General features: G+C 47.2%; 1 protein-coding gene across 1 annotated transcript in view; it reads left to right on the forward strand.

The window, feature by feature from the left end:
* LOC144129224 (uncharacterized) overlaps nt 1–26,951 on the forward strand; it is a 57,885-nt gene that overhangs the window by 14,010 nt on the left and 16,924 nt on the right. The window contains exons 5-15 of the mRNA XM_077663218.1: nt 1,115–1,421; nt 3,960–4,423; nt 5,839–5,964; nt 6,357–6,530; nt 9,124–9,273; nt 10,310–10,564; nt 13,507–13,779; nt 17,831–17,992; nt 19,827–20,216; nt 21,459–21,626; nt 23,713–23,979. Coding sequence (XP_077519344.1) covers nt 1,115–1,421; nt 3,960–4,423; nt 5,839–5,964; nt 6,357–6,530; nt 9,124–9,273; nt 10,310–10,564; nt 13,507–13,779; nt 17,831–17,992; nt 19,827–20,216; nt 21,459–21,626; nt 23,713–23,979 — 2,736 coding nt within the window. The remainder of the gene's footprint in view (nt 1–1,114; nt 1,422–3,959; nt 4,424–5,838; nt 5,965–6,356; nt 6,531–9,123; nt 9,274–10,309; nt 10,565–13,506; nt 13,780–17,830; nt 17,993–19,826; nt 20,217–21,458; nt 21,627–23,712; nt 23,980–26,951) is intronic.

Below are 26,951 nucleotides of genomic sequence, written 5' to 3' on the forward strand. Positions count from 1 at the left end.
TGCAATACGACCTGCGCCACTCCACGTTTCATACAGCTCAAGCCATCGTGCTGGAGTTATTTATGCGTTTACATAAAGAGAGAGAAAATGTAAAAGAATCAGTGACGGCGACTGCTGCCCCGGAATTGTCTGTCCTGCACATGAAGATGGTAGATTACGACGACAGATGCGGATGCGTGGAAGTGCATGGTTGGTAAGTGGGATCGTGAGAGTCACGCCGGCCTGCCGAGTGCCAGCATTGCAGTAGCACTCGAAGGAGTTTTTGCGAGGATGTGCTTGGGTCTGTCGCATACCGGTCTCCGAGAGCCAACTATGTCCCAAGTAGGCTAACGCGGTCTGGAGAGAGAGCGGTTGGATGTCCGAGCAGAGACAAGTAATGACGCTTGAACGTCTTTTCAAAGCTTCAGCTGCAGCCACTGACTGTATGTCCCGTCGACCTAAAATTACTAGGTATTCCTGAAGGCCGCCCCAGCCTCATATTCTTCAGTGAAGGTACATCACAGCGGGAGATGCCAGGTGGAGGTTGCAGCTCAAAGGAACAATAAATTATGGCGTTAAGTGCAGAAGCGATACATGGCATATGGAGGACGCCATATTGGAGAGATCCGGATTAATTTCGATCACGTGGAGATCTTTATTGCGCGCCCACATCGCACAACAGATGGGCATATTTGTGTTTCGCCTCCATCGAAACGCCGGCGTTTGAACACAGGTGTTTGAACGCATGTGTTTGAACGAAGCGTTAAGGGTGCATAACCTGTCTTTTTACGCACAAAAGACGGTTTGGAGACAGGGCTAAAAAAAGCAGTAGATGTGGACTAAGTCTACGCCCGGCTCAATGTCCTACATGCTGAGGTGGAGATAATATTAAGAAAAGAAGGAGGGGGGGGGGGTATAAAAAATTTGCGCATGCAAGAATCAGCGCAGTGTGCCCTTTTTTAAATAGCAAGTCATTCAAGTCTTGGAACTCCAACCATTGGATGCGTGTTTGCAGCGTTCTGATGTCATGCCACTAAGTTGTCTGTGGTTCATAGAGCAACAGGACCAGCCTTTTTCTTCCAAAAGCAGAAATAGTTAAACGCAGGTATTTCTTTTCCTTCTTACTTCGTCGTAGGTGGCCGCCGGGGCAGCCCCGTCAGCAGTGGTAATCCAGGAGTACGCGCCCAAGAAGGAGAAGCCAAGCGACATCGAGAACGACCTCATCGCCGGCCTCAAAAAGAAAGTGCGCGCCAAGGAAGAGGAGACCGCTGCCCTGCAGACCAAGATCGTCCAACTGGAGGTCGAGAACAGCCGGATGAACCGCGAGTACAAGAAGCTCAAGGATGCGCTCAACTTCAAGAAGAGGGCGCCACGCGCTGTCAGAGAGACCGCGACCAGGGGGGAGCTCAAAGACATCATCAGGGACCTGGAAGACGAGATCAGTGAGCCTCCCCTACCCTTGTGCCGCAGCACGCTTTGTGTGCAGGGCGCATACGCTATTCAGCCACGGCTAGTGTCTAAATCAACAGTGGTTGCACCACACGCCCCTAAGCATGCTTGACAAGATCACACGTACATGCATCAGTGCTGGTGACTGGTTTCACTTTGGTGCCCTTTTGGAAGTTGAGCGTCACCGCCGAGTTAAAAGTCATTTCTACTAAATGAGCTGCCGACGAACCATAAAATTACTTTTAGCAGCATAAGTTGGCTTTTATTAAGCGTGCATGGAACTCAAGAAGTCTGAAAATGGTGTCTGCCGACGGTTACTGAGACTGCCCGCGTAAAACTTGTTTCCGCGATATGTGTGTTCAGATGCAAAATGTCAGTATAGCCGACTCAGCAGGAAACAGTTTCAAAAAGTTAGCTTATGCTGTAGTTGCGTACTCCCAACATACGAATAGGAAAAGGGGAGATTTAGATGGAAATTTAATTACGACATGCACTTGATGAGACCACGCGCGTCTGTTATAAAAGGAGGTTCATTGCATGTATATTTCGCCACTAGAAAAAGGTATTGGTGTTCAACTGTATGAAAAGGGTAATCTGCGCGAACGAAAGGATTAAGACAAAGAGAAAGGAACACAAACAACACTTACTGCTGCGTTAGTACGTATTGTGCGCGTTCCTTTCTCTTTGTCTTAACCCTTTAGCGAAGTTTACCCTTGTCCGACTTGTCCGACAAATCTTATTTCAGCCGGAACCCCCACCAAATGAAAGACTCAAAATCAGCAGTTTTTTCTATCGAGCTTACAACCAATTAAATGACAAGAAAGTCTTGCACCGCCACGTGGCCGCGTTTCAACGCAATTTCAATTATTCTAATCTAAAAACCCTCCATTAACCTTTCAGTCTGTCCCGTGACATTTCACTACATGTCAGATGCACTTGCCCGTGTGAACTCCTCCTGTTCAAAGCCTCGAGAAAATAAATTTAAACACGCAAAGCAAAGAAAGCTTTTACTGCTGAACAAGATTACCGAAATTCTTAAGAGTGGAATGCCCCCTGAGAATTTCATTTAAACTTCTCGCTTTTCGAGGCTATCGATCACTGCAGCCTAACTTATTTTCCCCAAAATTTCATTACGAGCGTTTAATGACTAGATAGTGGAATGGCGGGTGACAGGAAGTAAGTAAAAGAAAGGGGTGTTCCGGGGGGTAATTTTTTCCGGCCGACATGCGTTGAAGGGAGCGTGAGGTAATTTCAGAAAAAAGGATGAAGCCACGAATACTGCGTTGATCCTTTGAAGTGAGCGTAAGAACAGAAAAGCTACTGGGTGGTGAAGTCCGGAAACAAAAACTTTAAAAGTCTCTGAAACAGTGAAAGTCGGATGCTTCATTAAGGAAGATGGCGAGGCACTTTACTAAAGATGTGCTTTCAGCTTAAATGAAAACAGCATCTCAAGATTTCACTTCATACGAGTTCTAATTTAGAAACAAAAATAAAGATAAACAGGAGTGACAAGTGAGGACGAGATGTGGGGTCAGATAGTGCCGGTGCGCAAAGTGGCTCTTTTGCTTGTTAATTTTATGCTGCCTAATAACTATGATGCGGAGCGAATTTTATGTTTGCGTTTAGGTCTAGCCAGGAGCGCAATTAAATGACAGGCCGAGCCAGTTTTTTATCTCATGAAAAAGAGAAGGAAGGAAAATGGGCAGAAGCTCAGCGCTCTGAAGTTTGGAAAGAAGTGAATAAATATTAACTTCTGTTCAAGCTCAATCATTTTTTTCCTCTCTCTTTGCCAGTCAAAACTAGACTAGAATAAAAGCGAGTAGAAAATTTATTGCACGATTACAGAGGAGTGTTGCAGATTTGCAAGTTATCTGGTATGAGTTTTCTAAACCAAACAGAATTTTTAAATCGCTCTAAATCTCCATCAGAGACAGCAGCACTTTGATCCAGAAGCGTAAAGTAGCCAGTTGTTGGGGTTGTGTTAGCTGGAATAGTAAAAAAGCTAGAGCAAGTACACATAGTGATATTGGTACACAAAGTGCTTTTTTTTCGCACTGTACTCCTTCCTGGACCTCCTTGGTTGTCCGACGCGTTTTTGGCACTGCTTTTCTCCAGTACAACATTCCGAGTGCCTCACACCTTGGTCACGGTGTCATCACCGCTTCAATGAGCACTCTCGACTTTCTTAAAGAAAGCGGTGATGAAAAAATTCCAACCGGAGAACCGTTAACGTAATCTCTCAGCTCAACTGCTCTATTTCCCTCGAATTAGCGACGGGAATGGAGATGGCAGCGAAGGATGGAAGCAAAAGCAAAAGAAATGAATTTCGAAAAAGTCTTGGACGCGTGCTCTTTTAACAAGAGCCAAACTCCCCTAACAAGTAGCACCTTCCTTCGCTCAGGGAATCGCATCTAACGCAACAATTAAGTTAGACAAGCTTTTGCCACACAGCATAAAAATTTGCTTCTCGCCATGAATAGTTGCGATGGCGGCATAATAGAGGTAATGGACGCTTTGCCTTTTCTACGCAGGTGAACTGCAGGTGACGTTGAGAAGTCGCGAGGTGACGCAGGAGGGCATGGCTGAAGAGGTGGAGGCGGCCAAGAAGACCCTCGAAGAGGCGCAACTCAAGGCCAAGCAGCAGGAGACCAAGCTGACGTCAGAGCTCGAGTGCCTCAAGCAGAAGATGGAGAAGCAGCAGGAGGAGCTGCAGAAGGAACGGAAGAAGGCAGATGCGCTCAAAAAGCAGCTTGAGACCATGATGAAAGGCTCCGGGAACGGCGCTACCGCCGACGTCATCGAGAAGGTCGCCTCGCTGCAGCTCATCGAAGAGAACGCCGCCAAGAAGCAGAAGGAACTCGAAGAGAAGCTGGCGCAGGAGCAGAACAAGTTCAAGGAGCTGGAGCAGCGGATGGGCGTCATGTCTAAGCTGAACGAAAGCCTCGCGGCGAGCGTCAAGATGCTCGAGGCTAAGGGAAAGGAACTCGAGGAAGAGGTAGGATAGGCGAAATGACCGCAGAAACAATAAGCAAACGTATTTTGAAGCGAAAGCTTCACTACGCTAGGTAAAGCCGATTTCACCGTGCGTTGCCGGTTGACCGTCAAGTAAGTCAGAGGTCAAGTGTGGCTATAGGCCTTACCATATGTGGTCCACCATGGTCTCGCACCACTTGACCTTTGACCTTTCAATTCGTCGGTAGAGGGAGGTAGAATAGTCACGTGACATTCGCGTGATGTCGCCCGAAGGAAACTGCCGTTGTGAAGTCATTCTGGGGGGAATATATAGGCCGCAGCGTTCTTTTGGGTGACCAACCTCTCGTAATCAACCATTAACTTAACTGCCACCTGCCAGAATGGCAGTGTGCGGAACTCACTCAATGTTACAGACGCCAAGCCGTGTCTAGTTGCCCGGTACACCAAAGCGTTCGCTCTCCAACCAGGTTCAGCAGTGGTTAAACAGCAGCTATAGGCCGCAGCGTTCTTTGGGTGACCAACCACTCGCGATCAACCACTAATTTAACTGCCAGCTGCCACAATGGTGGACTGCGGAACGCACTCAACGTTACAGAGGCCAAGCCGAGTCAAGTTGCCCGATACACCACAGCTTTCGCTCTCTAACCAGGTTCAGCAATAGTTAAACCGCAGCTTATTTTATTCTTGTACTATTCAGTGTTTTCAAGAGCTAAGCGCTGGTATCTTGACAATGAACGTGATAATTGACCTCAGAGAGCTGGTTGCGTCCGAAAAAGTACTGAGTGTGGTTACGTATCGTTATCCCAGGAACTTTTTACAAATCTCTGGCCAAAATGAGTGCAGGTTGTTTCGAGGCCATATAGAAAAAAAAATCAAGATGTCATGTCCTGTCTCCTGACATCTCTCCTACGCTTTACAATGATTGAACAATTAGACATCTAACGGCAGTAGAGTGCAGTCACGCAGATCCTGACTTTTCTTTTTAAAAAAGACATATCAGTTTATAGTGCCAGAGCAAGTGGTAAGAACTCTGCTGGAATATTTTTGCTCTGGTTGATTACTATATTACTTCGTTCTTATCGGAATAGCGAAAGAAAGTTAAAATACGAGGCATTTGTTGCCACTTAAACAAGTGTTGCTTTTGTAATCCTCGTTCAAGTGGCCTGTGCTGGCTTACCCAGTAAGCTGCAGGAGGCCTCTACATTTGGTTCAGTGCACGGAAGCAACTGCAAAAAAAATTGCATGGAAGAAATTCGAAGGAAGTTCACAATGCAGCAGCCTCCGTATTTCATTTTTCATTAACCCTCTTGATCAATCATTACCTCACTTCAAGCGAGATAGCGTAAGTAAATTGTGTTCAAATGAAGGCTTAAGTACAGACGATCTAGCGTTTTAGGGGCGCATAGCCAATTTCTTATGACACATTCCTCTGTCCAGGTTCAGCAGCGCAAGAAAGCTTTGCAAAGCGCCGAGACCCAGGCGAAGCTGTTCAAAGGCAAACTAGAATCTACAGAAAGCGGCTACACGCAGCTAAAGAAAGAATGCAGCCAACTTCGTGCCGAGGTATGTGTATTTCCAACACGCATCACCAGCTTCTGACAAGATTGTGCTTTATTTTCATGCCAGTACTCACCCTATTTCATTGGCAGGCGCGTTGGGCGGGAATCCTTGAGAAGTAATAACTCTGCAGCCATCTTCATTTTTAGACACTGACAAGTTTTCAGTGTTATGTGCTTGTCTGTTTTTTTGTATTTTATAAATAACTTATATATAAACGTATAAATGCACAGAGACATCTAAAAAAACGTTGTTACAGTTTTACATGTAATATATTCAAAAAATTTGTGCTCCGTAATAAGCGCATATATTTAATGATCCGCCAAACACTCGTTCGTGCAATTCCAGCAGCCCACATCATTGATCCACTTGTGTGCCCTTTAAATTTGCCTCCGCAGCTGCAGGAGGCCAAATCTAAAGACCCGAGCGCACCTGCCGCATCGCCGGCTCAGGCCGGAGTCACGTGGACCAAGGAACGAGAGGAGTTGAGGCGAAGGCTGGAAGAAATGAGGCAAACGCTGGACGTTATGACTCGGAAGGAGGTCGAGAAGGAAAAGCAATTCCAAGAAAAAGTAAGCCTCCTGAAATAAGGCTTTTTTTTGCAGCTGTTCTTTTTGGCTTAAAACTAACTGATGGTGCAACAATATTCGTCTGTTTAGACCGGAAACAGTTCCTTAGCGCCCGCGCCCTGGCAGGTCATAAGTTTTTTCGGGAAAATCACAAAAGCTTGCTCTTGTGATGCTCCGTCGCAGACCTGTGCCCACTACGTGTGTTTGTGATGCACCACGTACATTCCCACCATGGTGGCCTTTGTCGCCATTTTGGGCGCAGATCTTGGCTGTGCATAAAGAGGAGCTTAGCGGCTTTTACGAAACTCTGATTAGGCACGCAAGAAGCAGACGCGTGCTGGAAATCTGCCTGCTAGGTACGTGCTTTCTAACGTCGGGAGCACTGGGCAAATTCTAGCGCTCGAAGCATGGGACAGAGCTATGTCCAGAACATGGAGCTCTGCGAAGCAGCTGATATTAGAGAAAGCTTTTTTTCGTCGGGAAATAGGGTTATGGTGCGTCCGAACCTTAAAGTTGGCGGCAAAAATGGCTACGAGCGAACTTATGTGGTCTATATGCGGTTAGCCTGGCTGCACCTTCCCCTTCTCCACATATCACTACTTACCGGCGGAAAGGGAAGGGGTTGAACACGAAAGAAGAACCTGGAAGCAAGTATGAGAGGGAAAAAAAAAGGAAAGATGCAACTGGTCCTGCCGTTCCTTCGTTTGGTTGTTATGCTCTTTGTTTGTTTGTTTGTTTGTTTGTTTGTTTGTTTGTTTGTTTGTTTGTTTTGGGCTAAGCCCAGTAAAAACCTAGAATATTGTTCTCAGGAATGATTGGTTCGTTAAACGTTCTGTTTAACAGTAAATACAAGAAATAAAAATTTATTTCCAAAAGCTTAGAGCTGCTCTGTTATGCGAGTCTGGCATGCTCAGGCGTGCGTGCCTTTCAGCTTAACGAAAGCAGCTATGGGCACACCGAAGAGGACATCACGCGTGCTGTCGAAGGCGCACTCCTTCCCAGAACGATGCACCTCTGAGAACCTTGCACGCCATGCCGCAGCCGCACCGAGTGGAGAGCTGAAGTCCATCTATTTTTTTTTGTTTTGCTTTGAACATTTCTTTGTTTTTATACATACCTATGTCTTTTGACCTGACATACCTCCAAAGTACATTGGTGCTTTCGCAACCCATGCGAGAAACGGAAAGTTGTCTATGGTCATTAACAAACCACTGGGAACGCGAAGGGGCTCTTTGGATGTCACCATAAGCCACCTTAGAGCGTGTTACAAGTGCGGCCTGCCGCAATGTGAAAGTGGTGACAGCAGGCATCTCTGCGACTTCTACGTTAGGCTGTGGCCACCCGAGAGTTAGGGTGTCTGATTATAGGTGTGTCGTCATGAGTACTGACTGCCTGTTTGCATAGGGTTAGGTCTCTGTACACACACGGAGTCACATGCAGGTGTTGTCGCTGCGCAACTCGGTTCGCGTCTCAAGTCGTTTTTTTTTTCCTACTTACCTCGCACCAAATAACTGCTTTAGGAAAACTAGGGACAAATGTTACCTGCGGTATTATTTTTACTGCGGTGAATATTGCTAACTGGTCGGTTATTCAGTAAGTACTCAACTGCTATATTAAAATTCCCGAAGTCTGTAGCACCTCGGTTTTTCCACAGTATTCTGAGCAAAATAGCAGAACCGATTCGGCCAGCTCGTCGTACTATGTATGAAAAATTCAATATTTAAGAAAGCGTGAGCACCGTAAGGCACCCAGTGCCGACAAACAAGTGAAAATAAAAGAGATACGAGTGGCAGAGATATTTCCGTACCGTTAGAGCAAAAGCGGTGCCCTGTCACTTCTCGACGGCCATAACAATGCCTATATTTTTCGCTTTGTTATGTCGTAAGGTATCGACGTGCATAATAATGCCGCTGCACGCGTAAGAACCTTTCTTACAAAGTGTACGCCCCATGGACTCGCTGTTTTCATTGCGAAGCCAATAGGGAGCCTCCTACTCAAATTCAGATTATAGGGTTAAATGATAACTCAGGAGATATTTATTCTATGGGGACTACACATTAAAGTATAAGGGCTGCGTGTAGTCTTGGTCAGTCAAGGTCTCCAAGACAAAAGCTCGGGAATGTAGACATTGATATATTATCTTCTGGATGTGGCCTACCTCTAGGCTTTAAGCAGATTTTCCTTCATATCTTCTTTCTAGAGCTGCGCTTGAGAGGCAAACATAATTTGTCATTTTCTTTTTCCTCTCTTCACTTTCTAGTTATTTTTTTCGCGCATAGCGATTACCTCGCGCATACCAGCATTTCGGAAGCCTCATTTTAATTTCGGTCGGGATGAATAATTACCTCATTACTTCTCCGAGAGCGAGTAGTCTGTCTTGCATAATTATACAGTGCTCACCGACTCAGCTTTCCTCATGCGGACGACAAGCTCTGCAGGAGGCAGCGGGAAATTATTGTTCTAACATCCATTCATAGAGGAGCAGCTATGGACGCGTTCCTGTTTTTTTTTGCGTTTTCCTCCATATTTTTTTGCTTCTATGCATTTACACGTCGCTTTTTTTAATATTTGCTTCCCCATCATTCTTTTTCGTCAGGAAAACAGGCTCAAGCAAGAGCACCAAAAAAACCTCGATAAGAAGCTAAAGGACGTGCGTGAGTTTCTGCAGGCAGAAATCAAGACACTCCAAGAGGAACACACATCCATGAAGAACCGTCTAAACGAAACCATCGACAAGTTTGAAAAGGTGCCCGCCCCAAAACTCATTTTTTCTTATTGCCTCGTTAATAAGAACCACCGGCGGGAGTCATTCTTGTACTGCCAAAATTTAATGCATTGACCAAGTTGATATGCAAGAGGAACATCAAACAATCAAAGTGGTAACGCTTTTTAGATGTTTATGCTCATAATGCTTTCCTTGTTGCAGTTGCTCTCTTTATTACTTGAGGCACATGAGGTGCTACATATTAGTCGACAAATACGCATTAGTGTATAGCAGAAGAGCAATTAGTGCTCCATTCCTACATCCTAGTATTGCCAGTCGTCTCGCTCTAGGGAAACATTTTTCCACATATTGTAAGTTAGGCAAAAAAAAAGAAGGGGAAGGGGGTGATCGTTCGTTCTAGGGGTGTGAAGGCGAAACAGTATTGCTTGTCGGTCGTCTAATGCCAGCAGAAATGTTTTTTTGCGCCATGCTACTATAAAGGCTTAGCAATATTCTGCTTTTAAGCTGTGCTGAAAGTGGGCAAAAAATTATATTGCGAAGTTTTTGGCTATTAAAAAAGCCTGGAATAGCCAAATGTCTGAAAAAAAAAGCATTTTCACGAACATGTAAGAGTTGATGCCTGATCGACAGGAACGACAGATGCTTCTCGATGCAGAGAGACTGACTTCATACTGCACAGCACGTCATTGTTACAAGACGTAATGCACAATACAGTAAAAATAAAAAACGACGAATAAATTAGCCGTACTGGTAACCCCTCATAACGAAGGCACTGATGTCCAGGAGACATCGTTACGGCTAAATATTAATCCCTGAAAACATTAACTAAACCTACGCATTAAGGTTTCCTACCAGAACCGTTAGTAAAATCATGACACTGCAACGCCCTGCAGCCAAGATTTAATAACCCCTAAATATATTTTTCGCGCTGGCCCTGCTGGCTTCCTTGCGAGATTTTGAAGTCCTATTCCTTACAGTGTTACGAGCACGGCTTCCGGACTCTGATGGACGGCAGAACATTCTCACGTATAGCCTTCCTTCGTCTTTTCGCCCGCAGAAAGAGCACGAGTTGAAGGCGGTCTCCGACAAGCTCCGCCAGCTGAGCAACTCCCAGCGGCGCGAGAAGGAAGACTGGCATCTCAAGATCGAGGACCTCGAAGAGAAGTTGCGTGCCGAGCTGCGCAAGCGCGAGCGGATGGAGCGCGAGCACGAGCTCGAGTCCAAGTCCAAGGCTGAGGACGTGCTCGTGGCGCAGAACAGGGTCGTCCAGCTGGAGAGGGAGCACCGGCGCCTCGTCGCCAGGCTGAAAGAGGTTAGACTTCGTCCGAAGGGGCGGGTTGGGAGCACTGAGGCCATCACGGAGCCCTCAAAGTGCAAGGAAATGTTAGGCCCTCAAGCGAAACGCTGTGTGTGACCGCTGTGGTTATGCATTTCTATTGACCGTCTATAAGGGCTTATGTGTTATATCGAGGCGGTCTTTCTCTACTTACTCATCGATCGCTTGTTCCTCTTCTTCATCTTCCTATTATCTGGAGCTCCACTTGGATAGCATCGATAGCCTAGCTACAACATCTTATCTACTAAGACTAGTATTCAGTGTATGATGTGCGTGTCCTTGTGCACAGAGCGCGCTCATAAAGATATTGCTGGCTCTTATTGTTATCGAGGTGAGCTGAAAACTAGACTGTTATCCGAGTGATCTTGGCTGTGCGGACGCAGGAGCATTGCCGTGAAGCGCAAAAGCGAAATTGAGTCCGATAACGTCACGTGCATGCCCTAGAAGTCAATGCTGCAATAAAAATAAAATATGAAGGTGTCAGAAAGGTGTTCAACCTACGCCACGTTTGCCAAGATGTTAGGAGGTTTCAATGTCTGCTCTAAAATTTTTAAGTGAATTTACTTGAATTTCACAATGAAATTCTATCGATACACTCTAAACACGAATAAGGCAGTAGTAGAGTTAAAAAGGAATTGAGCTGTTCTCTACCACACTCCCTTTTAGGGGAAGACCATGCTGCCCAAGTTCTGGAGTAGGTATCGGTCAGTAATTTGAGGAGGGCTTATTATAAGGAACGGAGGTATATTCGCACTACAAACCATGGTAACTTGGTGCAGTTAGCAATAGAAAGAGGCTTTAAAACGTGTAATCAGAGGTCTTGAGGTTAGCAAATCGAGGAGGTTGCAACCTCGGTTAATACCTTTGTAACTGCTAGAGCTTCGCATACAGGTTATGAAGAGTGAATTCGTTTTCGTTACTTTTTTAGCGATGCAAATCTACCCCAGGCATTGGACAGAACACCCTGCCCCGTAAAAAGAAGGCGCTACAGGACAGCTTACTCCCTTTTTGCTCATCTCGTGTTTAGAGTGCAGTTGCACACGCCGCGGTGCACAGCAACTATCGCGTTCAGCTGCTGCGCTTAACGGCGCGGGTTGGGATCCCGGTCGCGGCGGCCGCATTTCTGTGGAGGCCGTTTGCAAAAACGCCCGTGTGCTGCGCGATGTCAGCGCACACTAAGGCACCCCGGGTGGTCGAAATTAATTTGAGACCTTCGACTAACTACGGCACCTCTCACCGCCGGTGTGCAGCTTTGGAAAATTAAATCCCATATACCACACCATATCCTATCATACCGTACAATACCTGAAGTTGCAGTGCCATTATGTCATATCTTATCATGTCTTACATTACCATACCACACCATATCATGCCATGCCATACCATACCATACCATGCCATACCATACCATACCATACCGTACCGTACCATACCATACCATACCACACCATATCATACCATGCCATACCATACCAAACCATACCATGCCATACCATACCATACCGTACCGTACCATACCATACCATACTATACCATACTGTACCAAAACATAGCATGCCATGCCATGCCATGTCACTGCATGCCATACCCTACCTTGTCCTACTATAGCATAATTCCGTACTATGTCATATCGTCACATATAATACCATAGCACGTCATATCACTCTATACAATGCCATGTCATGCCATGTCACTGCATGCCATACCATACCTTGTCCTACTATAGCGTATCATTCCGTACTATGTCATATCATGACATATAATACCATAGCACATCATATCACGCTATACAATGCCATACCATGCTATGATATGTCGTTGGTTGCAGTTGCTTAGTTCCGTTTCATTTCTCGAGATCTACCAAGACCGCTTGCATTTTCCAGCAAGAAAAAACTGTTGCCGTTTGCGAAAGTAATCGTCACCCATCAGAATACCGCGATGTCCAAAGTAAACTAGCATTTCGATGTCAGAAGGACACCTGCATATGCCTTAGCCGCTTAGTTGTCCCCTTATTAGCTTGGAATGGGCTGCAGTTCCGTAGGGTCGCTCCAGAGGCAGCCGACGATATGGATCCGTTCACGCATACGCACCGACTTCGCTCCAGCCAGGATGTCACTGACAACGCCAGCTGTGCTCGCAAGCCAGATACGGCGTCGACGTGCTTCCGCTTGGCGCGCAGGAAGGAAAACCGTGAGGTGGTCTCTGACTTGCGGCACTCAGCGTCACGTGCTCGCAGCACAACGGCTTTGCAGCTGCTCGCTCATGCCTCGTCCGGAAACTGCTCCAGATGCGTTACACACCGCAACTCGAACTGAGCACGTGTAACGCCATGGAATTTTCGAGCCATAGTATCTGCAAATATGAAGTACTTTGGGTACAACTGGGTGCAAATGTAAAGAATTTGAAATGGCTATCTATTTAGCTGGTGCCACTTCGCTGGCCTTTTGCAGCAGACATCGAAACAGAAGTGCCATACGCGAAGCGAACTTACAAACTGACGAATTGTCAGATCCCGTATCGTACTTTCCTTGCTGATTTCGTCTCGACGCATCTCTCACTAGCTTTCGTAGCCTATGACAACAGTGACGTTCTTTTCAGTGACGCATTGCACGGCGTTCGTGCATTTTATTGTGCACCAGACGCATTTTCAGTTCTTTTAATCTAATTCCTCGCCTATACTTTCCTCATCAGTACTTAAAATTCGACTTTGATTCAAAACCACTGCTCGCATGAAATGGCCACACTTGTGATCTAGTTTAACGTGGATCATAGAGATTAGAATAAGTCGACAGTAAACGTTACAAAGATCCAAGTAGCTGTGGGGAGATCATTGCGGGCATCATTGGGACTTCTAGTCGTCACCAAAGAGAATACTGAGTAATTATAGTCTTTTTTCTCTCACTCTCTCTCTCTTTCAGATGGAGGAGGAGAGTGCGGAGCAGCGCAAGCAGATGGAGAAGGATGCGGCTAAGGAGCGCGAAGAGTACGACGACCTGACGACACGCTACGAGCTGCTCGAGGAAGAGTTCCTCTCCATGAAGAACAACCTCACGCTCGAGAAGGACCAGCTGGACGCGGCGCTCAAGCAGCTGCGCAAGGAGCACGAGCGAATCAGCGCCGAGCTGCGTTCCGTCAAGGAGACGCTCAACGCCCGCCAGGAACTGTACACGCGGGAGAAGACCGAGTTCCAGGTGAGGCCGGAGCTCCGGAGGATGCTTCTCTAAGTTTCACGTGGCTGTCGCCAGGGGTGTAACACTGTAGATTTTTGCTCACATGTGTAGCAGTGCTGAAAGAAGCACTCCTTTCTCTCTGTCGTTGGTCATTGTGGTCGATTTGGGAAACGAAAGTTCCTCGTGAAAACCCGACTGAGAGAGCGAGTTTCATTTTTTCGAACACTGTACGACTGAGCGTTGGGCTTAAACTAAGTCACAAACGAGAATTCATAGCCTCGCCTGAAGTTCCGAAACCATATTTGAAGCTCACTCGAACAGATTTATGTCCTTCATTTGTTGGGCTGAGCAAACTGAGATAAGTGCGATAAAATACACGTGCATGCCCAGTTCTAAAGCTCACATGCTTCGATGTTCAGGGGTCCCGGATGAGGGCAATGGGTGGATGACAGAAATTACTGTGCCTTTTTTTATGTAACTCTGCCTCGAATCGGTAAAAATGTACTATGGTTAGCTTGTCCGTGAAACAAGTAAACTGGGAACGTTAATCCTAGAACTCTTGCCACAAACAGGAATAATCAGAAGTGTGTTGTTTAGTTCATGCCACTTGAGTGCGCAGGCTGGACGCCTAAATAGTTATAAGCGCATTCTGTACAATATCGAAGTAGTGGTTGCCATCGCCGACGATCGTGACGCGTTTTTTTTTATTCTCTAATATTACTATGCTTCCTTTATGGCGCTGGTGATCGCAGGCTTTCAATCGTCATCTTAAATAATCGACAGCTGAGCCTTGATCTACGTGTTATTTTTTCCAGTCATTCCCTTTAGCGTGTACCAGTCACATCAGTACGACAAATTTCCAGCAATAGGCTTATATGAGGCAGTTAAAGCGTCTTTGCCCATTGTGCAAGCAAGAAGAAAAAAATGCATCTGAAGGTCATCGTCCAGCTGTTGAGATCAAAATGTCCTTCTTTCTGGTCTCCCTCCTCTCTCACACACTAGGGAGACCTCCTCGCAACCTCGCCCTGAGCAAAGATACCCTAAGTCATGCTCAAGCATTCTCACGCTATTTAAATATTAAGTAAAACTTAAAACGAGGACGCCGACCAAAAGTAAAAAACAAAAAACAAAATGACGTTTCGGCTTTGTGAACAAGGTCCAGTACGGGAGCCGAAACGTCATTTTGTTGTTTTTTGTTTTTTTACTTTTGGTCGGCGTTCTCCTTTTAAGTTTTATTATGATTGTCTCCGACCAGACGAGTTTTCGTTCAACTCTCGTCTCCTTAAATATTAAGTTTATTGGATGTAGCTGTTCGTATAAATAAAGCCTCTCGTTTTTGGATCAAATTTCTTTTTCTTTCAATTTCAGAACCCCCGGGGAGTTTTAGAAAATCAGGTCGAATAAGAATTTCGTCGCAGAATTGCCATTCTGAAATCTATATTGCCACTGCGAACTGCTAAAACTAATGAACGAAAACTAGCAGCTTTTGTACAACCAATTCAGCGACGTCTCCACCGTTAACTGTTGCAGGTCTAACTATCGTCCCTCTTCAATCCATTTTTATCCCTGTCACTTCGAAGCACGACTCGAGCAATACCTGTTCAAAACTAGATCCCAGAGCTTGACCTTACTGTAGCAAATGCTACATCTCGCTGGCGAACGCTGACATGCATGCCAAATAGTAGATATATATAAGCTGAAAAATGTCAGTCGTAGCTAGGGTACATGCAGAAGTACGGAAAATTCACAATGCGTACAACAAATATACAAATTCAGCTGATAAAGAAACTCAAAAACCGCTCTTGAAAGCAGATATATATGCTGTTCAAGCTCGGCACAAGTAAGTCAAGAAGCAAACAGTTCTAGAAAAATTGCATGAAGTGAGTTCACTATACGTGGCGAGATGAATAGCGATATAAATAGAATAATCAACTACATAATAATCTACAACTAGTAATGCCCATCGTAGGGGAATGGAAGTAATGCTCGCTCGAAGAGCGTTTGATTGAAGTCATTTTACAACCTTTGTCCGTAAAGTTCCGAGACTGAGTTCATTAAAAAAATGCGTTTAACATTGAAATCATTTGTGCTGCACCCCTTCAATATAGTCTCTCTTGCAGTCTATACACAGCTTTCAACGCTTCTTGAGGTCTTGGAAACAGTTGTAAAACGCTTCTACTGGTAGGGCTGTCAGCTCATTTGTCGTGGCGTCTTGAATAACGTCCACGCTCCACATCCAGCAACCTTTTATGACTCTCTGCACACGAGAAAACAGGAAAAAATCGCATGGGGAGAAGTCAGGCGAGTATGGCAGATGGGGAAGTACAGTAAGGCTCTGCTTGGTGATAAATTTTGTCACGTTGAGAGCAGTGTGCGGCCTTACGTTATCGAGGAGAAAGCTCCACTGTCCAGATGCCCATAAGTCAGGGCGACGGCATCGCAGTGCATCACGCATGCATTGGAGCACGCGGATGTAAAACTCCTGATTCACCTTCTGCACTTGTGGGACGAACACGTGGTGTATGGCACCTCTGGCATCGAGAAAAAACTATCAGCATCGTCTTTGTTTTGGTCTTCTGTCACCGCACCTTTCTCGACGCCGGAGTGATTGTGGACCGCCATTCGGCGCTCTGCCTCTTTTTTGAGGATCGTATTGAAAACACCATGTTTCTTCTTCAGCAATGATGCTGGCGACGAATGCAGCATCCCTCTCGGCCTCGGAGAGTAAATCAGCGCTCACTGATGCCCGAATCTCCTTCTGGTCTTGTGGGAGGGAGTGCTGCACAAGTCTGGCATTCAGCTTTCGTTTCCCCAAGTTCTCACGCAAAATTTGGTGGCACGTTGTCTAACTAATGTCGAGAGCATCTGGTAGCATGCGGACTGTAATGTTGCGGTCTTGCTGTACGATTTCGCTGATCCGAGCTACGTTATTTTCTTTCCGTGAGGTTGAAGGGCGCGCCTGCCTTGTGTCGTCTTCCACCGACGTTCTCCCCGAAACAGACCTCTTGTGCCACTCGAAAACTTGCGCCCGCGATAATGTCTCGTTGCCGTAAGCGTCACGAAGGAGCTCATACGTCTTTGTGGCTGTCTTTCCAAGCTTCACACAGAATTTTATGTTTACACGCTGTTCGAGGTGGACGTCCGTCTCTCCTCATTCACTCACAGTAGAATGCGCAGACGACTAGTGACAACGTATATTTCTACATGTAGTGCCATCTAGCGGCTACCACAGCAATTAACATAAATAGCTCAGGTTAACCCGAAAATATGGCGCTACACATATGCACAAACATTTGTTTTGGGGAATCATTTCTAGAGAAGAAAATAAATCGCTCTCGAAACTTAACGGACAAAGGTTGTATGTCACCTTCGCATTGGGCACCCACATTTTTAGTGGCTTTATCCTTACAGAAGAGAAGCCAACGTGTGAGCTGTGCGGAGAAATTATTACTATAAACCCCACTTTATGTTCATGCACAAAGCTCGGGAAACCACGGAATAAACATTTCTGAAGATTCTGACTGCATTTCTTTTCAGCCTAGCTTATACCTCTGAGAAAATGCACGGGTAGGAGTGTCTTGCATTTTCACTTTTTTGAATCAAGCAAAAAATATTAAGAAGTTGTGATGCTTTTAAAACATTTTAGCCCTTTCCTACAAAGCAGACAAATTCAACCTTCTACTTAGCGCATGACAGCCTTAATCGCTTATGCGTCATAAAACCAAACCCAACGTAACACAACTGTCTTGGAAATAAGAACAGAAAAAGAGAACGTGTAAGGTTGTACCAGCTGGGTTCTGACCTTTTTTGTTGTTGTTGTTGTAAAACGAAATCATTTTGTGCTACGCTACAAAACAAGTGCTCATGCTTGTTTCTCTTTGTTAAAAAAATAACAACAGAAGAATACGGAATTGTTGAGCTGTAATAAAAAGAGCACTACTTTACACACGTGATTTGCGAATGATAACCATCAATTCCCACCATCAATAACCAGAAAGCGAACGAACGTATAACCCAGAGATTGATTAACAAATATTAATTAAATTTTTGTTCCTTTTTCTTTCCCACGCAGAACTTAGTACGAGAGCTGGAGACAAGAGTGACTCGTCTGAAAGACATCGAGTCCGAAAAGAACCGGATGCGTTCTAATTTGAACGAGAGAGATGCCATCATCGAAGAGCTCAAGAAGACGGAGAAATGTTTCCGCGAAGAAAAAGAAAAGCTTCGGAGAAAGGTAACCACTAGCCAAGATGCGACCAATTTCGACGTTTCTTTCACAGCTACACTAGCATCATAGCGCTTTTCTTTACCGCCGAAAATGAATAAGAAACGAGCGCATGATCTATATGTGAGAGGAGCACACACAAGATCGTGCTTTTCAGATACTCCTATAGTTAGGGTATGCTGAAGGAAAAATACATAGGGACCCCTAATTACATTTCATTTTGGCAATTATGATAGCATTCGAAGCTTTTGATGCCTTTGCCGCACATGACTTGTGGGGTTTGTGAGAGACCCAGTCTGCTATTCCCCCGTGATGCACTTTCCGAGCTCTTCCCGTACACCACCCGCAACGGTTGGGAAGTGGCAGGTGATGCCACCTTGCACATGGAAACTACGTGACGCCGTTTTTTCACCGAGGAGGCTTAATTCTAATGCAACAGTATTAAAAACAAAATACTGCTCTTTAAGGACATCTCGCTCACTTCATTCAATACGCTTGCCGGTTAAAAAAAAAAAAGCATGTTGCATCTTGTACTGCATGACCTGCATGTAAACCAAAAAATTCTGGGCATAAAATTAGGATCTAACCGCCAAAGTGGTGCTGCGTCAGCCTGTACGCGCGCGTGTAGTTAGTTACATTACAGGAGTGAAATCATACCAAACAGAAATACCTGGATGTTGCACCACCTTTCAGACCGAAAACAGAATGGTGCCTTGACATTTTTATATGCAAGATTTATATTCGTGCAAACATGCTGTTGTTCGTAGTGATATTGAAGCTGCGCCAACAGCTGCAGCAGCAATCTGACGGAGCAGTTGCTCTGAATCTTCGGAACGCCTAAATGCAATGAGCTGAGTCCTTCGCGCTCAGCTTCGCAAGGCTGCTTCACCGCGCAATGCATCTTACTGCAGTGAAGACTGCGTCTTTGGAAAAAGCACACGCGCTCCGCTTCCATGAATCTCAAGAACGGTAATGAAAGCTGAAAGCAACAAAAATCTCAATGACCTAGCGCAGCAAAAACAATGTTTCCTTCACACAAACACTTTTTCCTCACCTCGTCTCGCCTAACATTATGAGGGGCATAGCATGACGAACTGCGAACGTTACAAGCCTTCTTCAGGCCTCCAATGCTCTAAACTGCAGCACATATTTAGGCTCTAGCGTGCCCGCAACTGCCTTTATGTTTTCCTAAGCGTGACTCACTTTCTAACTCTTATTTTACTGACATTTAATGTGAAAATTCTAGCTACCGATGTTATGGCTCTCGCTCCCTTGGAGAAGGACACTATGCACGGGTAAGGGAAGAGAGCTTACGTAACTTTGAGCTGCGTTGTCTTTAAGCATGGAACACTAAGTATATTACCCGACATATTCGTACAAGTTCACTACGTTTCAACTGATACGATTATGCTTAGTTGAAAAGGCCTGCAGAAGGGCGGGGTAGATTGGTTTACTTTGGTTTATGGGGGTTTAACGTGCCAAAGCGACTCAGGCTATGAGAGACGCCGTAGTGAAGGGCTCCGGAAATTTCGACCACCTGGGGTTCTTTAACGTGCACTGACATCGCACAGTACACGGGCCTCTAGAATTTCGCCTCCATCGAAATTCGACCGCCGCGGCCGGGATCGAACCCGCGTCTTTCGGGCCGGCAGCCGAGCGCCGTAACCACTCAGCCACCGCGGCGGCTGGGCGGGGTAGAGTTTCCAGACGGTTGGGTTCAAAGCGAGCGCCAAGTTGCTGGTGACGTCTTCCGCATTGTCTTCGCGCTGGTGTTTCAGCACGGTGTCCTCAGCACGTAGAACTCCCAAAATGCCTTTTTCGTTGTTGTTTTTCATCTGTCCAGAACGAAGAGTTGATGAAAAGGGTGGCTGAGCTGGAGCGTTCCGAGCGTCACCTCCGCACCCTGACTGTGGGCGGCGCCAAGCCGGAGCAGCAGCAGCAGCAGAACCAGCCGAACCCGCAGAACCAGCAGCTGAACCAGCAGCAGCACGAACTACGAGCCCGGCTGGAGCACTCGGGCCACGTGCACAAGGCAGAGCAGGCGGCACTCCGGGCAGACTACGAGGGACGTGTGAGCTACATGAGCGCCGAGATGCAGGCCCTGCAGGCTCAGATGGCCTCGCTGGCCCGCGAGAGGGACCAGTGCCGCGATAAGCTGGACGAGGCCGCGCGCGAGATCGAGCAGCTGCGGGCCAGCTCGGCGCGCAAGGAGCGCTCCAGGGGAAAAGAGGCGGTACGCGGACCTTGTTTGTGTTTGTGTCCTATGTCGACTGTGCCTATACGGCAGAAATTCAAAGGCCAAAGAAAAGTCTTACATTTAAATTGAGGACAGAACAGCGGGCCGTGGAAACGATAACGATAGGTCTAACGTTTAGACACACGAAGAGAGTAGAAGGAGTTTGGGAATAAACACGAGTTAGCGATGTCCTAGCTGACAGTAAGAAGAAGAGACGGGCATGGGCAGGGCATGCAATGCGAATGCAAGATAACCAATGATCCCTTAGGGTAACGGAATGAACTACAAGAGAAGGCAAACATACAAGGGGTGTCAGGTAGTGTGCTGGGCAAATAAGGAACTCTGCGGTAGTAGGGTGGCCGCATTTGGCACAGGACAATTTTATTTGGAGTGATGTAGGAGTGGCTTTTCTCCTGGTGTGAACATAGTTGGGCTGCTGTTGATGGTGATGATGATGATGGCTGCGTCCACTTTAAATAACACCTTCATAGCCTTTGGGCAAGGAGGGGAGAACAATTAGCCGATGTCGGCGCTTGGCGCTGCAGGTCGGGCACATGACAATTTTAATTAGAAGGATGTAGGAGAGGCCTTTCTCCTGATGTGGACATAGTTGGAGTGGCGCTGCTGTTGTTGATGTTGATGATGATGATGATGATGATGATGATGATGATGATGATGATGATGATGATGATGATGATGGCTGCGCCGCTTTAAGTAACACCATCATAGCCGTTGGGCAAGGAGAGGAGAGCAATGAGCCTATGTCGGCGCTAGGCGCTGCAGGTCGGTGATGAGTCCCGCTTCAGCTGCACAATTGCAAGAGAAGACCTCAATTTGCAATCCAATGGATCATGTTGCCAAGCTGCCGCATGAGAGGTGTCTAGCTGTCAGTATGTCCATGGGGTAGGTGTAAACGGCGTAATGAAGCTGTCGCGCTGTCGATCTTCTCTACAGGGTATGAGGACACTTCACATGCAGACAATGTTTTAAGCCGCCAGCATGCAAGGTTCAGTTTAGTTGCCAAGGTGTCTATTAACAGCGCCGACCTATCAGTGAGCTTAAGAATGTGCGTGTAGAGTTGGGCACTCAGTTTTGTGGCCATTGTGGTATATATTAAGTGTCGCACGAGATCATAATACATCCTTGTTGAAACCTGACATTCAGCTTGCGCGTCCGCCCGTAGTTTAATGTGTCACAAGCGAGATTATACGCTCTCCTGCGCGCTTCCTCTCGTTTCAGTTCGACGCGATGCAAAAGAAGGCCGAAGAACTTCGCGCGTATGCCGATGACCTAAAGAACCAGTTGGAAGAGTCTTTGACGGACAACCGCAAGCTCCGCATTCAGATGGAAGCCGACAAGAGTTCCTGGGAGATACAGCTCTCCAACCTAAAATCAAAACTTAACCAGGTGAGATTGATTTTTTCGGGCTGAACACAGCATATACTACATGTGACGTTAAACTCATAACCGAATCATACTGAAAAAATTAAATGATTGAAAATGCAGAGCAGTGCCTAGAGCTTCACTAAAAGCAGCTTATCACTTTGGTCAAAGTTATGGGGTTGGTATGTCAATGGTACATTTTTTGTGCTACCTGCCTTCTGCACTTAAAAAATTATTTCAAGATAACTACTACCCCACTTCCCCTTCTTCTTCAAAGAGAGAGAGTGGGGGTTGAACTGACAGTGACGGTTGTTACTTCTGCCCTTCCTTTTTGGGAGCGTGCACTTCAAGGCTCAGATGAGTCATACATGCACGTCCCACACGACTTCACTGAGCCCAATATTGTACTCACCTGGAGAACATTCCTATTGGTCATGCCAGCTGCGTTCACCCCAATATTATCCCGATATGGTTATCGCTGTAAAAGAATAAAGCGTGAATGTTTACCGCAAATTTACTGTTTTCCGCTGTGACCAATATTTGTTTCCGATTGGGGTGTACAGTATCGCAGCGCTAACTTATGCTACAAAATTTACGAGGTACCAGACATGCCGTTATTTAGCTGAACTTTTGAACAGAGAACAAAGTTTATTCAATATTTTTTTTTTCAACAAAGAAGAAAGCTTCACTTTCTTTAATGGTCCCAGTCCTGCTCGTGCCAGAAGTAAAAAGATGTGGCCTTCCAGTCTTTACTGATAAATCAACACACAACGCACGTGGAAGCTCGGCCTGTTTATGAAGCGGCAGGCTACTCTGTGTCTGCACCGCTCTGCGTGCTGCTGCCTGCGAGCTAGCAAATGCAAACATCAGGGAGATAGCTTAATTACGCTCATTGCATGTCGCGGTTGTCTGGCTCCTATCCAGGTACCACTTAAAAAGATATGCCGTAAAAATTCATCCGATCGGCTACGGTGGGACGTGTATCATGCTCAGCTCCTTGGTTCAGTTCTTCACGATTCAGATGTGTTCATTCGTGTTTGCATGACCATCATTCACACGTGGCTCTTGCGTATGGGATTCTGTTTCCGGGTAATCACAGTGCAAGGGTACAGAGAGCTACGGCAGATGAACAGATACGAAAATTCAACTAGCAGTTCAGCACTATCCATGAGCTAATACATCTTAACCGCAATGAGGCTAAGGGCAGCCTCGACACACATCCGCTTCTATCGCCATCACTGACGGCTAGCTCCTGTTTTTCGGACACATAGAGTTGCTTACTATTAACTAGAGGGAAAGCTGGTGGCGCTGCACCTCAGCCACCACGGGCGCTCAAAGCGTCATGGGGCGATGAGCTACTCGGTGCGGGACAATCGGTTTTCTTTTTCAAGACCACAGAGTGGCGTTACTGAGATGTCCCTTTCTGTCCACGGCGCAGACGACTTTGGCGCGAACGCAGTGGGAAAAACCCATGGTAGCGAAAACGCAACAGCACACGATGCCAATAAAAGGTCTCGTTTTTCCGAAATGCTGTAAAAACACTCTTAAAGTGTTCATGCAACAACATTTTTTTGCAAACATGTTTCTTTTTAAAAGTGCGCCTGTTAAGCACGAAATATTGGCTTTTGTGGTCTGCAATACTTGGCCAATAAGAGAGCAAACCATCGCTTATTTTGGGCAAACTTTACATTAACATGTTTTTCTGCTCGTTTGTTGCAATTTATAGGCAGGGTAATAAACGCTAGGGCACTCTTGATTATCGAACAACGTTTGTTTTTTTCATTATTTTTTGGCCAAACCTTGTGGTTCTGCAGTCGGTAGCTCTCCGCCCCATGATGATTAGGGCGCCCATGGTGGCTGAGGTGGCCACGAGCAACCTCCATGCAAACTGCCATAGGCGGGTAGCCAGCTTTTCCTCTAGTTAATAGTAAGAAACTCTACGTTCGGACATGTGGGGCTCTGAAAATCTGCTGTAGTTGCTACTGGTCCACATCATCTACATAAATCCATTTACCGCTAGTGTTCTGGTCACATCCCTCCACCTACTTCCCTGTTTTATGTTTGCTCAACATTGTCTTGATTTGCCTCTTCTCTTTTTTATTTATCGCAGTACGAGGAGCGCAATATCCTGGAGGCCAGCAGGGGTTCGGCCAAGCTGTACGCCAAGACGAGGCTGGAGCTCGCCTGGGAGAAGGAGCGCACAGACCTGCAGAAGGTGCTCGGGGACACCCAGGCGGCGCTGGCCGACCTCAGGCAACGCTTCCTGAGCTCCGAGGCGCAGCGTGAGGCGGAGCGGGAGGCCGCGGCCAAGACCATCCAGGAGCTGCGCAAGCAGGTCGAGGGCGGCCAGGACGACGTCACCAAGGACATCCTCGAGGTGGGTGGAACCACAGTGTTGAAGAAGTTCTGAGGGCCCTTGAAATGGAACAGCTCAGCCGGAATTTGACAATACCAGTTGTTGGGCGTGTTGGTGCTGACGATGATCTGGCGATGATGTTGTATCGTAGTAATTATAATTAGCAATGAAACAGTACACGTAGCATACGGTCGAGCCGATCTGTATTCTCCTACTTCGTCGTCTTCTCTCCCCCCATGCGCGCGAGTGCGTGCAGCGCACTTGCCACACTTCATCTTTATCACATTCACATTTCCGCCGCACTTAAAAAAAACAAAATGTCTAGCGGATGTCATATTCTTTGAACCATGCGGGCCGCTTCTTTTTGCGAGTACTTCGGCGAGGCGGCGCAGGAGGTGAAGCCGCAGTTGCCGCTGTGGATTTACTACACAAGGGTTGAGAAGCGGCTGCCGATTCCGGAGCGGGCGGAACGGCTGGCATCATATGGATTGAAGGCGCGTCCGAAAAAGGACCCTGGACCACGGTTCCGGACTGTGGACTGGGCGGCGGCATTCGGTTGCCGTCGATAGGCGGCGAAATATCAGCGAAAAGGGTCGCTGGAGCTGAGGAGGACAGTTGCTGCTGAACTACTTCTGGGCGAACCGCAGAAAACTTGGACGAGTGCCACACTCGCCCATCATCCAGCAGATAAGATGCAGGTCCACACTGCTCCACAACCTTCCGAGGCTCCGAAAACCGAGCTGACAGTTTGCCTCGCACATTTGGTTTGCGGACACGCACGTACTGGCCAATCTGAAAGTCACGACACTGGGCGCCACTCCGCTGGTCCGCATAAAGCTTGTATTGCGCTTGTTTCTCGTCAAGCCTCTGCCGCAAAAGCTTAAGCGCTTTTGTCGGATCCATTGAGAAGGACTGATCCGGCAGTCCTACGACGTTAAGTCTTGTGCGGGGCAACCGGCCATGAAGTAGGACAGCTGGCGCAATTCCTGTCGTGGCATGGGGCGTACAGCGGTAGACACCGAGGTAGTCCACAATCGCTGTACGTAGGTCGCGTCGCTCGCACAGAGCTAGCTGAATGTAGGACTTAAGCACTCGATTGAATCGTTCAACGAGTCCATTAGCTTGGGGATGGTACACTGAAGAGTAGCAATGGCGTATCCCCCGTTCGCGGAGGAAAGTTTGCATGGCCATCGATGAAAATTGAGGTCCGTGGTCAGAGACAATCTCTTGAGGGTAACCCTCACGAGCGAAGAGGCCAAGCAGGAATTCTTGAACGGTTTGAGTTGTGATGGCATCAGCGAAGACAACTTCTGGCCACTTACTGTAATAATCCATGAGAGTAATCGCGAAACGGCAGCCACTGGGAGCTTGGTCGAGAGGCCCCACGATATCAATGGCAACCTTATCCCAAGGTTTCTCTGGGAAGGCGACAGGTTGCAGAGGAGCTGCCACCGGACGAGCCGATTTGTCACAGGACTGGCACACGACGCATGTCCGTACCATTTGTTCGACGTGCTCGTCCATTCGCGGCCACCAGTAGAGCTCTCGCAGTCGACTTTTCGTGCGGCTGATCCCGGGGTGTGACTCGTGCGCGATGTCCATGAGGCGTCGTCGCAAACTTTCGGGAACGACGAGCCTGTCACCTCGGTACAAGACGCCTTGCACGACGGACAGCTCCGAGCGCAGGAGATAGTATGGCCTAAGGTTCGCCGGTAGGAATTTCTTGTCCGGCCATGTCGCCGTTGTAAACTGAATGGCTTGAGCAACTGCCGCGTCGCTGATGGTTGCCTCTTGAAGCTCTTGTAGAGTCACGGCTGGCGCTAGCAGGCAGACGAAGTCGTCGTCACTGGCGTCGAACTCACTGGGCTCACTGCACGATGTGGTCGGTAAGGGAAGGCGAGACAGAGCATCCGCAACAGAGTTGTCATTGCCTTTGCGGTACTCTACAGTGTAGTTGTAGCACAACAGGCGAGCCGACCAACGTGAAATTCGCAACGGCCGATGGCCCGTTCCTTTCGTCGACAGTAAAATGACAAGTGCACTGTGGTCGGTGCGTAGAAGAAAAGGCCGGCCCCACAAATACACGTGCCACCGTTCGCACGCCCAAACGCAAGCTAGGGCCTCACGTTCACCAACAGAGTACTTTCTTTCTTGGGGTGTCAAGGTACGGGAGGCAAACGCAACAGTTTGCAGGGAATGGCCGTTGTCTTGCTGAAGCACTGCCCCAAGGCCATATCCGGAAGCGTCAGTCGTTACGACCACGGGAAGGGCAGGATCAAAAAAATGCAACACGTCACATGACGTCGACATGGACTTCAGTAGTTTGAAGCTTGAATCCGCAGCAGCTGTCCAAGTGAAGGCGGAGTCGCTGCCTCGAACTAGGGCGCGCATAGGCTCAACGACGTCGGAGTAATGCGGGATAAACTTGGAGTAGAAACCCGCAAGTCCAAGGAGGGAGCGAAGCTCGCTGATGTTAGATGGAGTCGGAGCCTTCGTAATCGCCTCGATGGCAGAAGAAAGCGGAAACAGTCCTTCACCGCTGACAACATGCCCCAAGAAAGTGAGCTTCGGAACATCGAAGACACATTTGTGGTTGAGCTTGAGTCCGGCTTGGGACAGGCGCTCGAGAACAGCACGAAGGTTGGTCAGGTGCTCCTGTCGGGAGGTGCCATGGACTATGATGTCGTCGATGTAGAAGAGGACACCTTTGCACCCTTTTAAAATTAAGTGCATCATCTTCTGAAAAGCCGAAGGCGCCGAAGCAAGGCCGAAACACACTCGTTTGAAGCGGAAGAGGCCATCATGGGTAATGAATGTGGTCAATTCCCGACTCTCAGGGCTAAGTGGTACTTGATGGTAAGCCGAGGCAAGGTCCAACTTCGAAAAACGCTGTGACCCGGCCAAGCTATGTAGAAGTTCTTCCGTTTGAGGCAAAGGAAAACTGTCGACCGCAATAGCCTTGTTCGGCTCACGCAAATCGACGCACATTCGGA

The sequence above is a fragment of the Amblyomma americanum genome, chromosome 4 (genome assembly GCF_052857255.1).
Source record: "Amblyomma americanum isolate KBUSLIRL-KWMA chromosome 4, ASM5285725v1, whole genome shotgun sequence".
Lineage (NCBI taxonomy): Eukaryota > Metazoa > Arthropoda > Arachnida > Ixodida > Ixodidae > Amblyomma > Amblyomma americanum.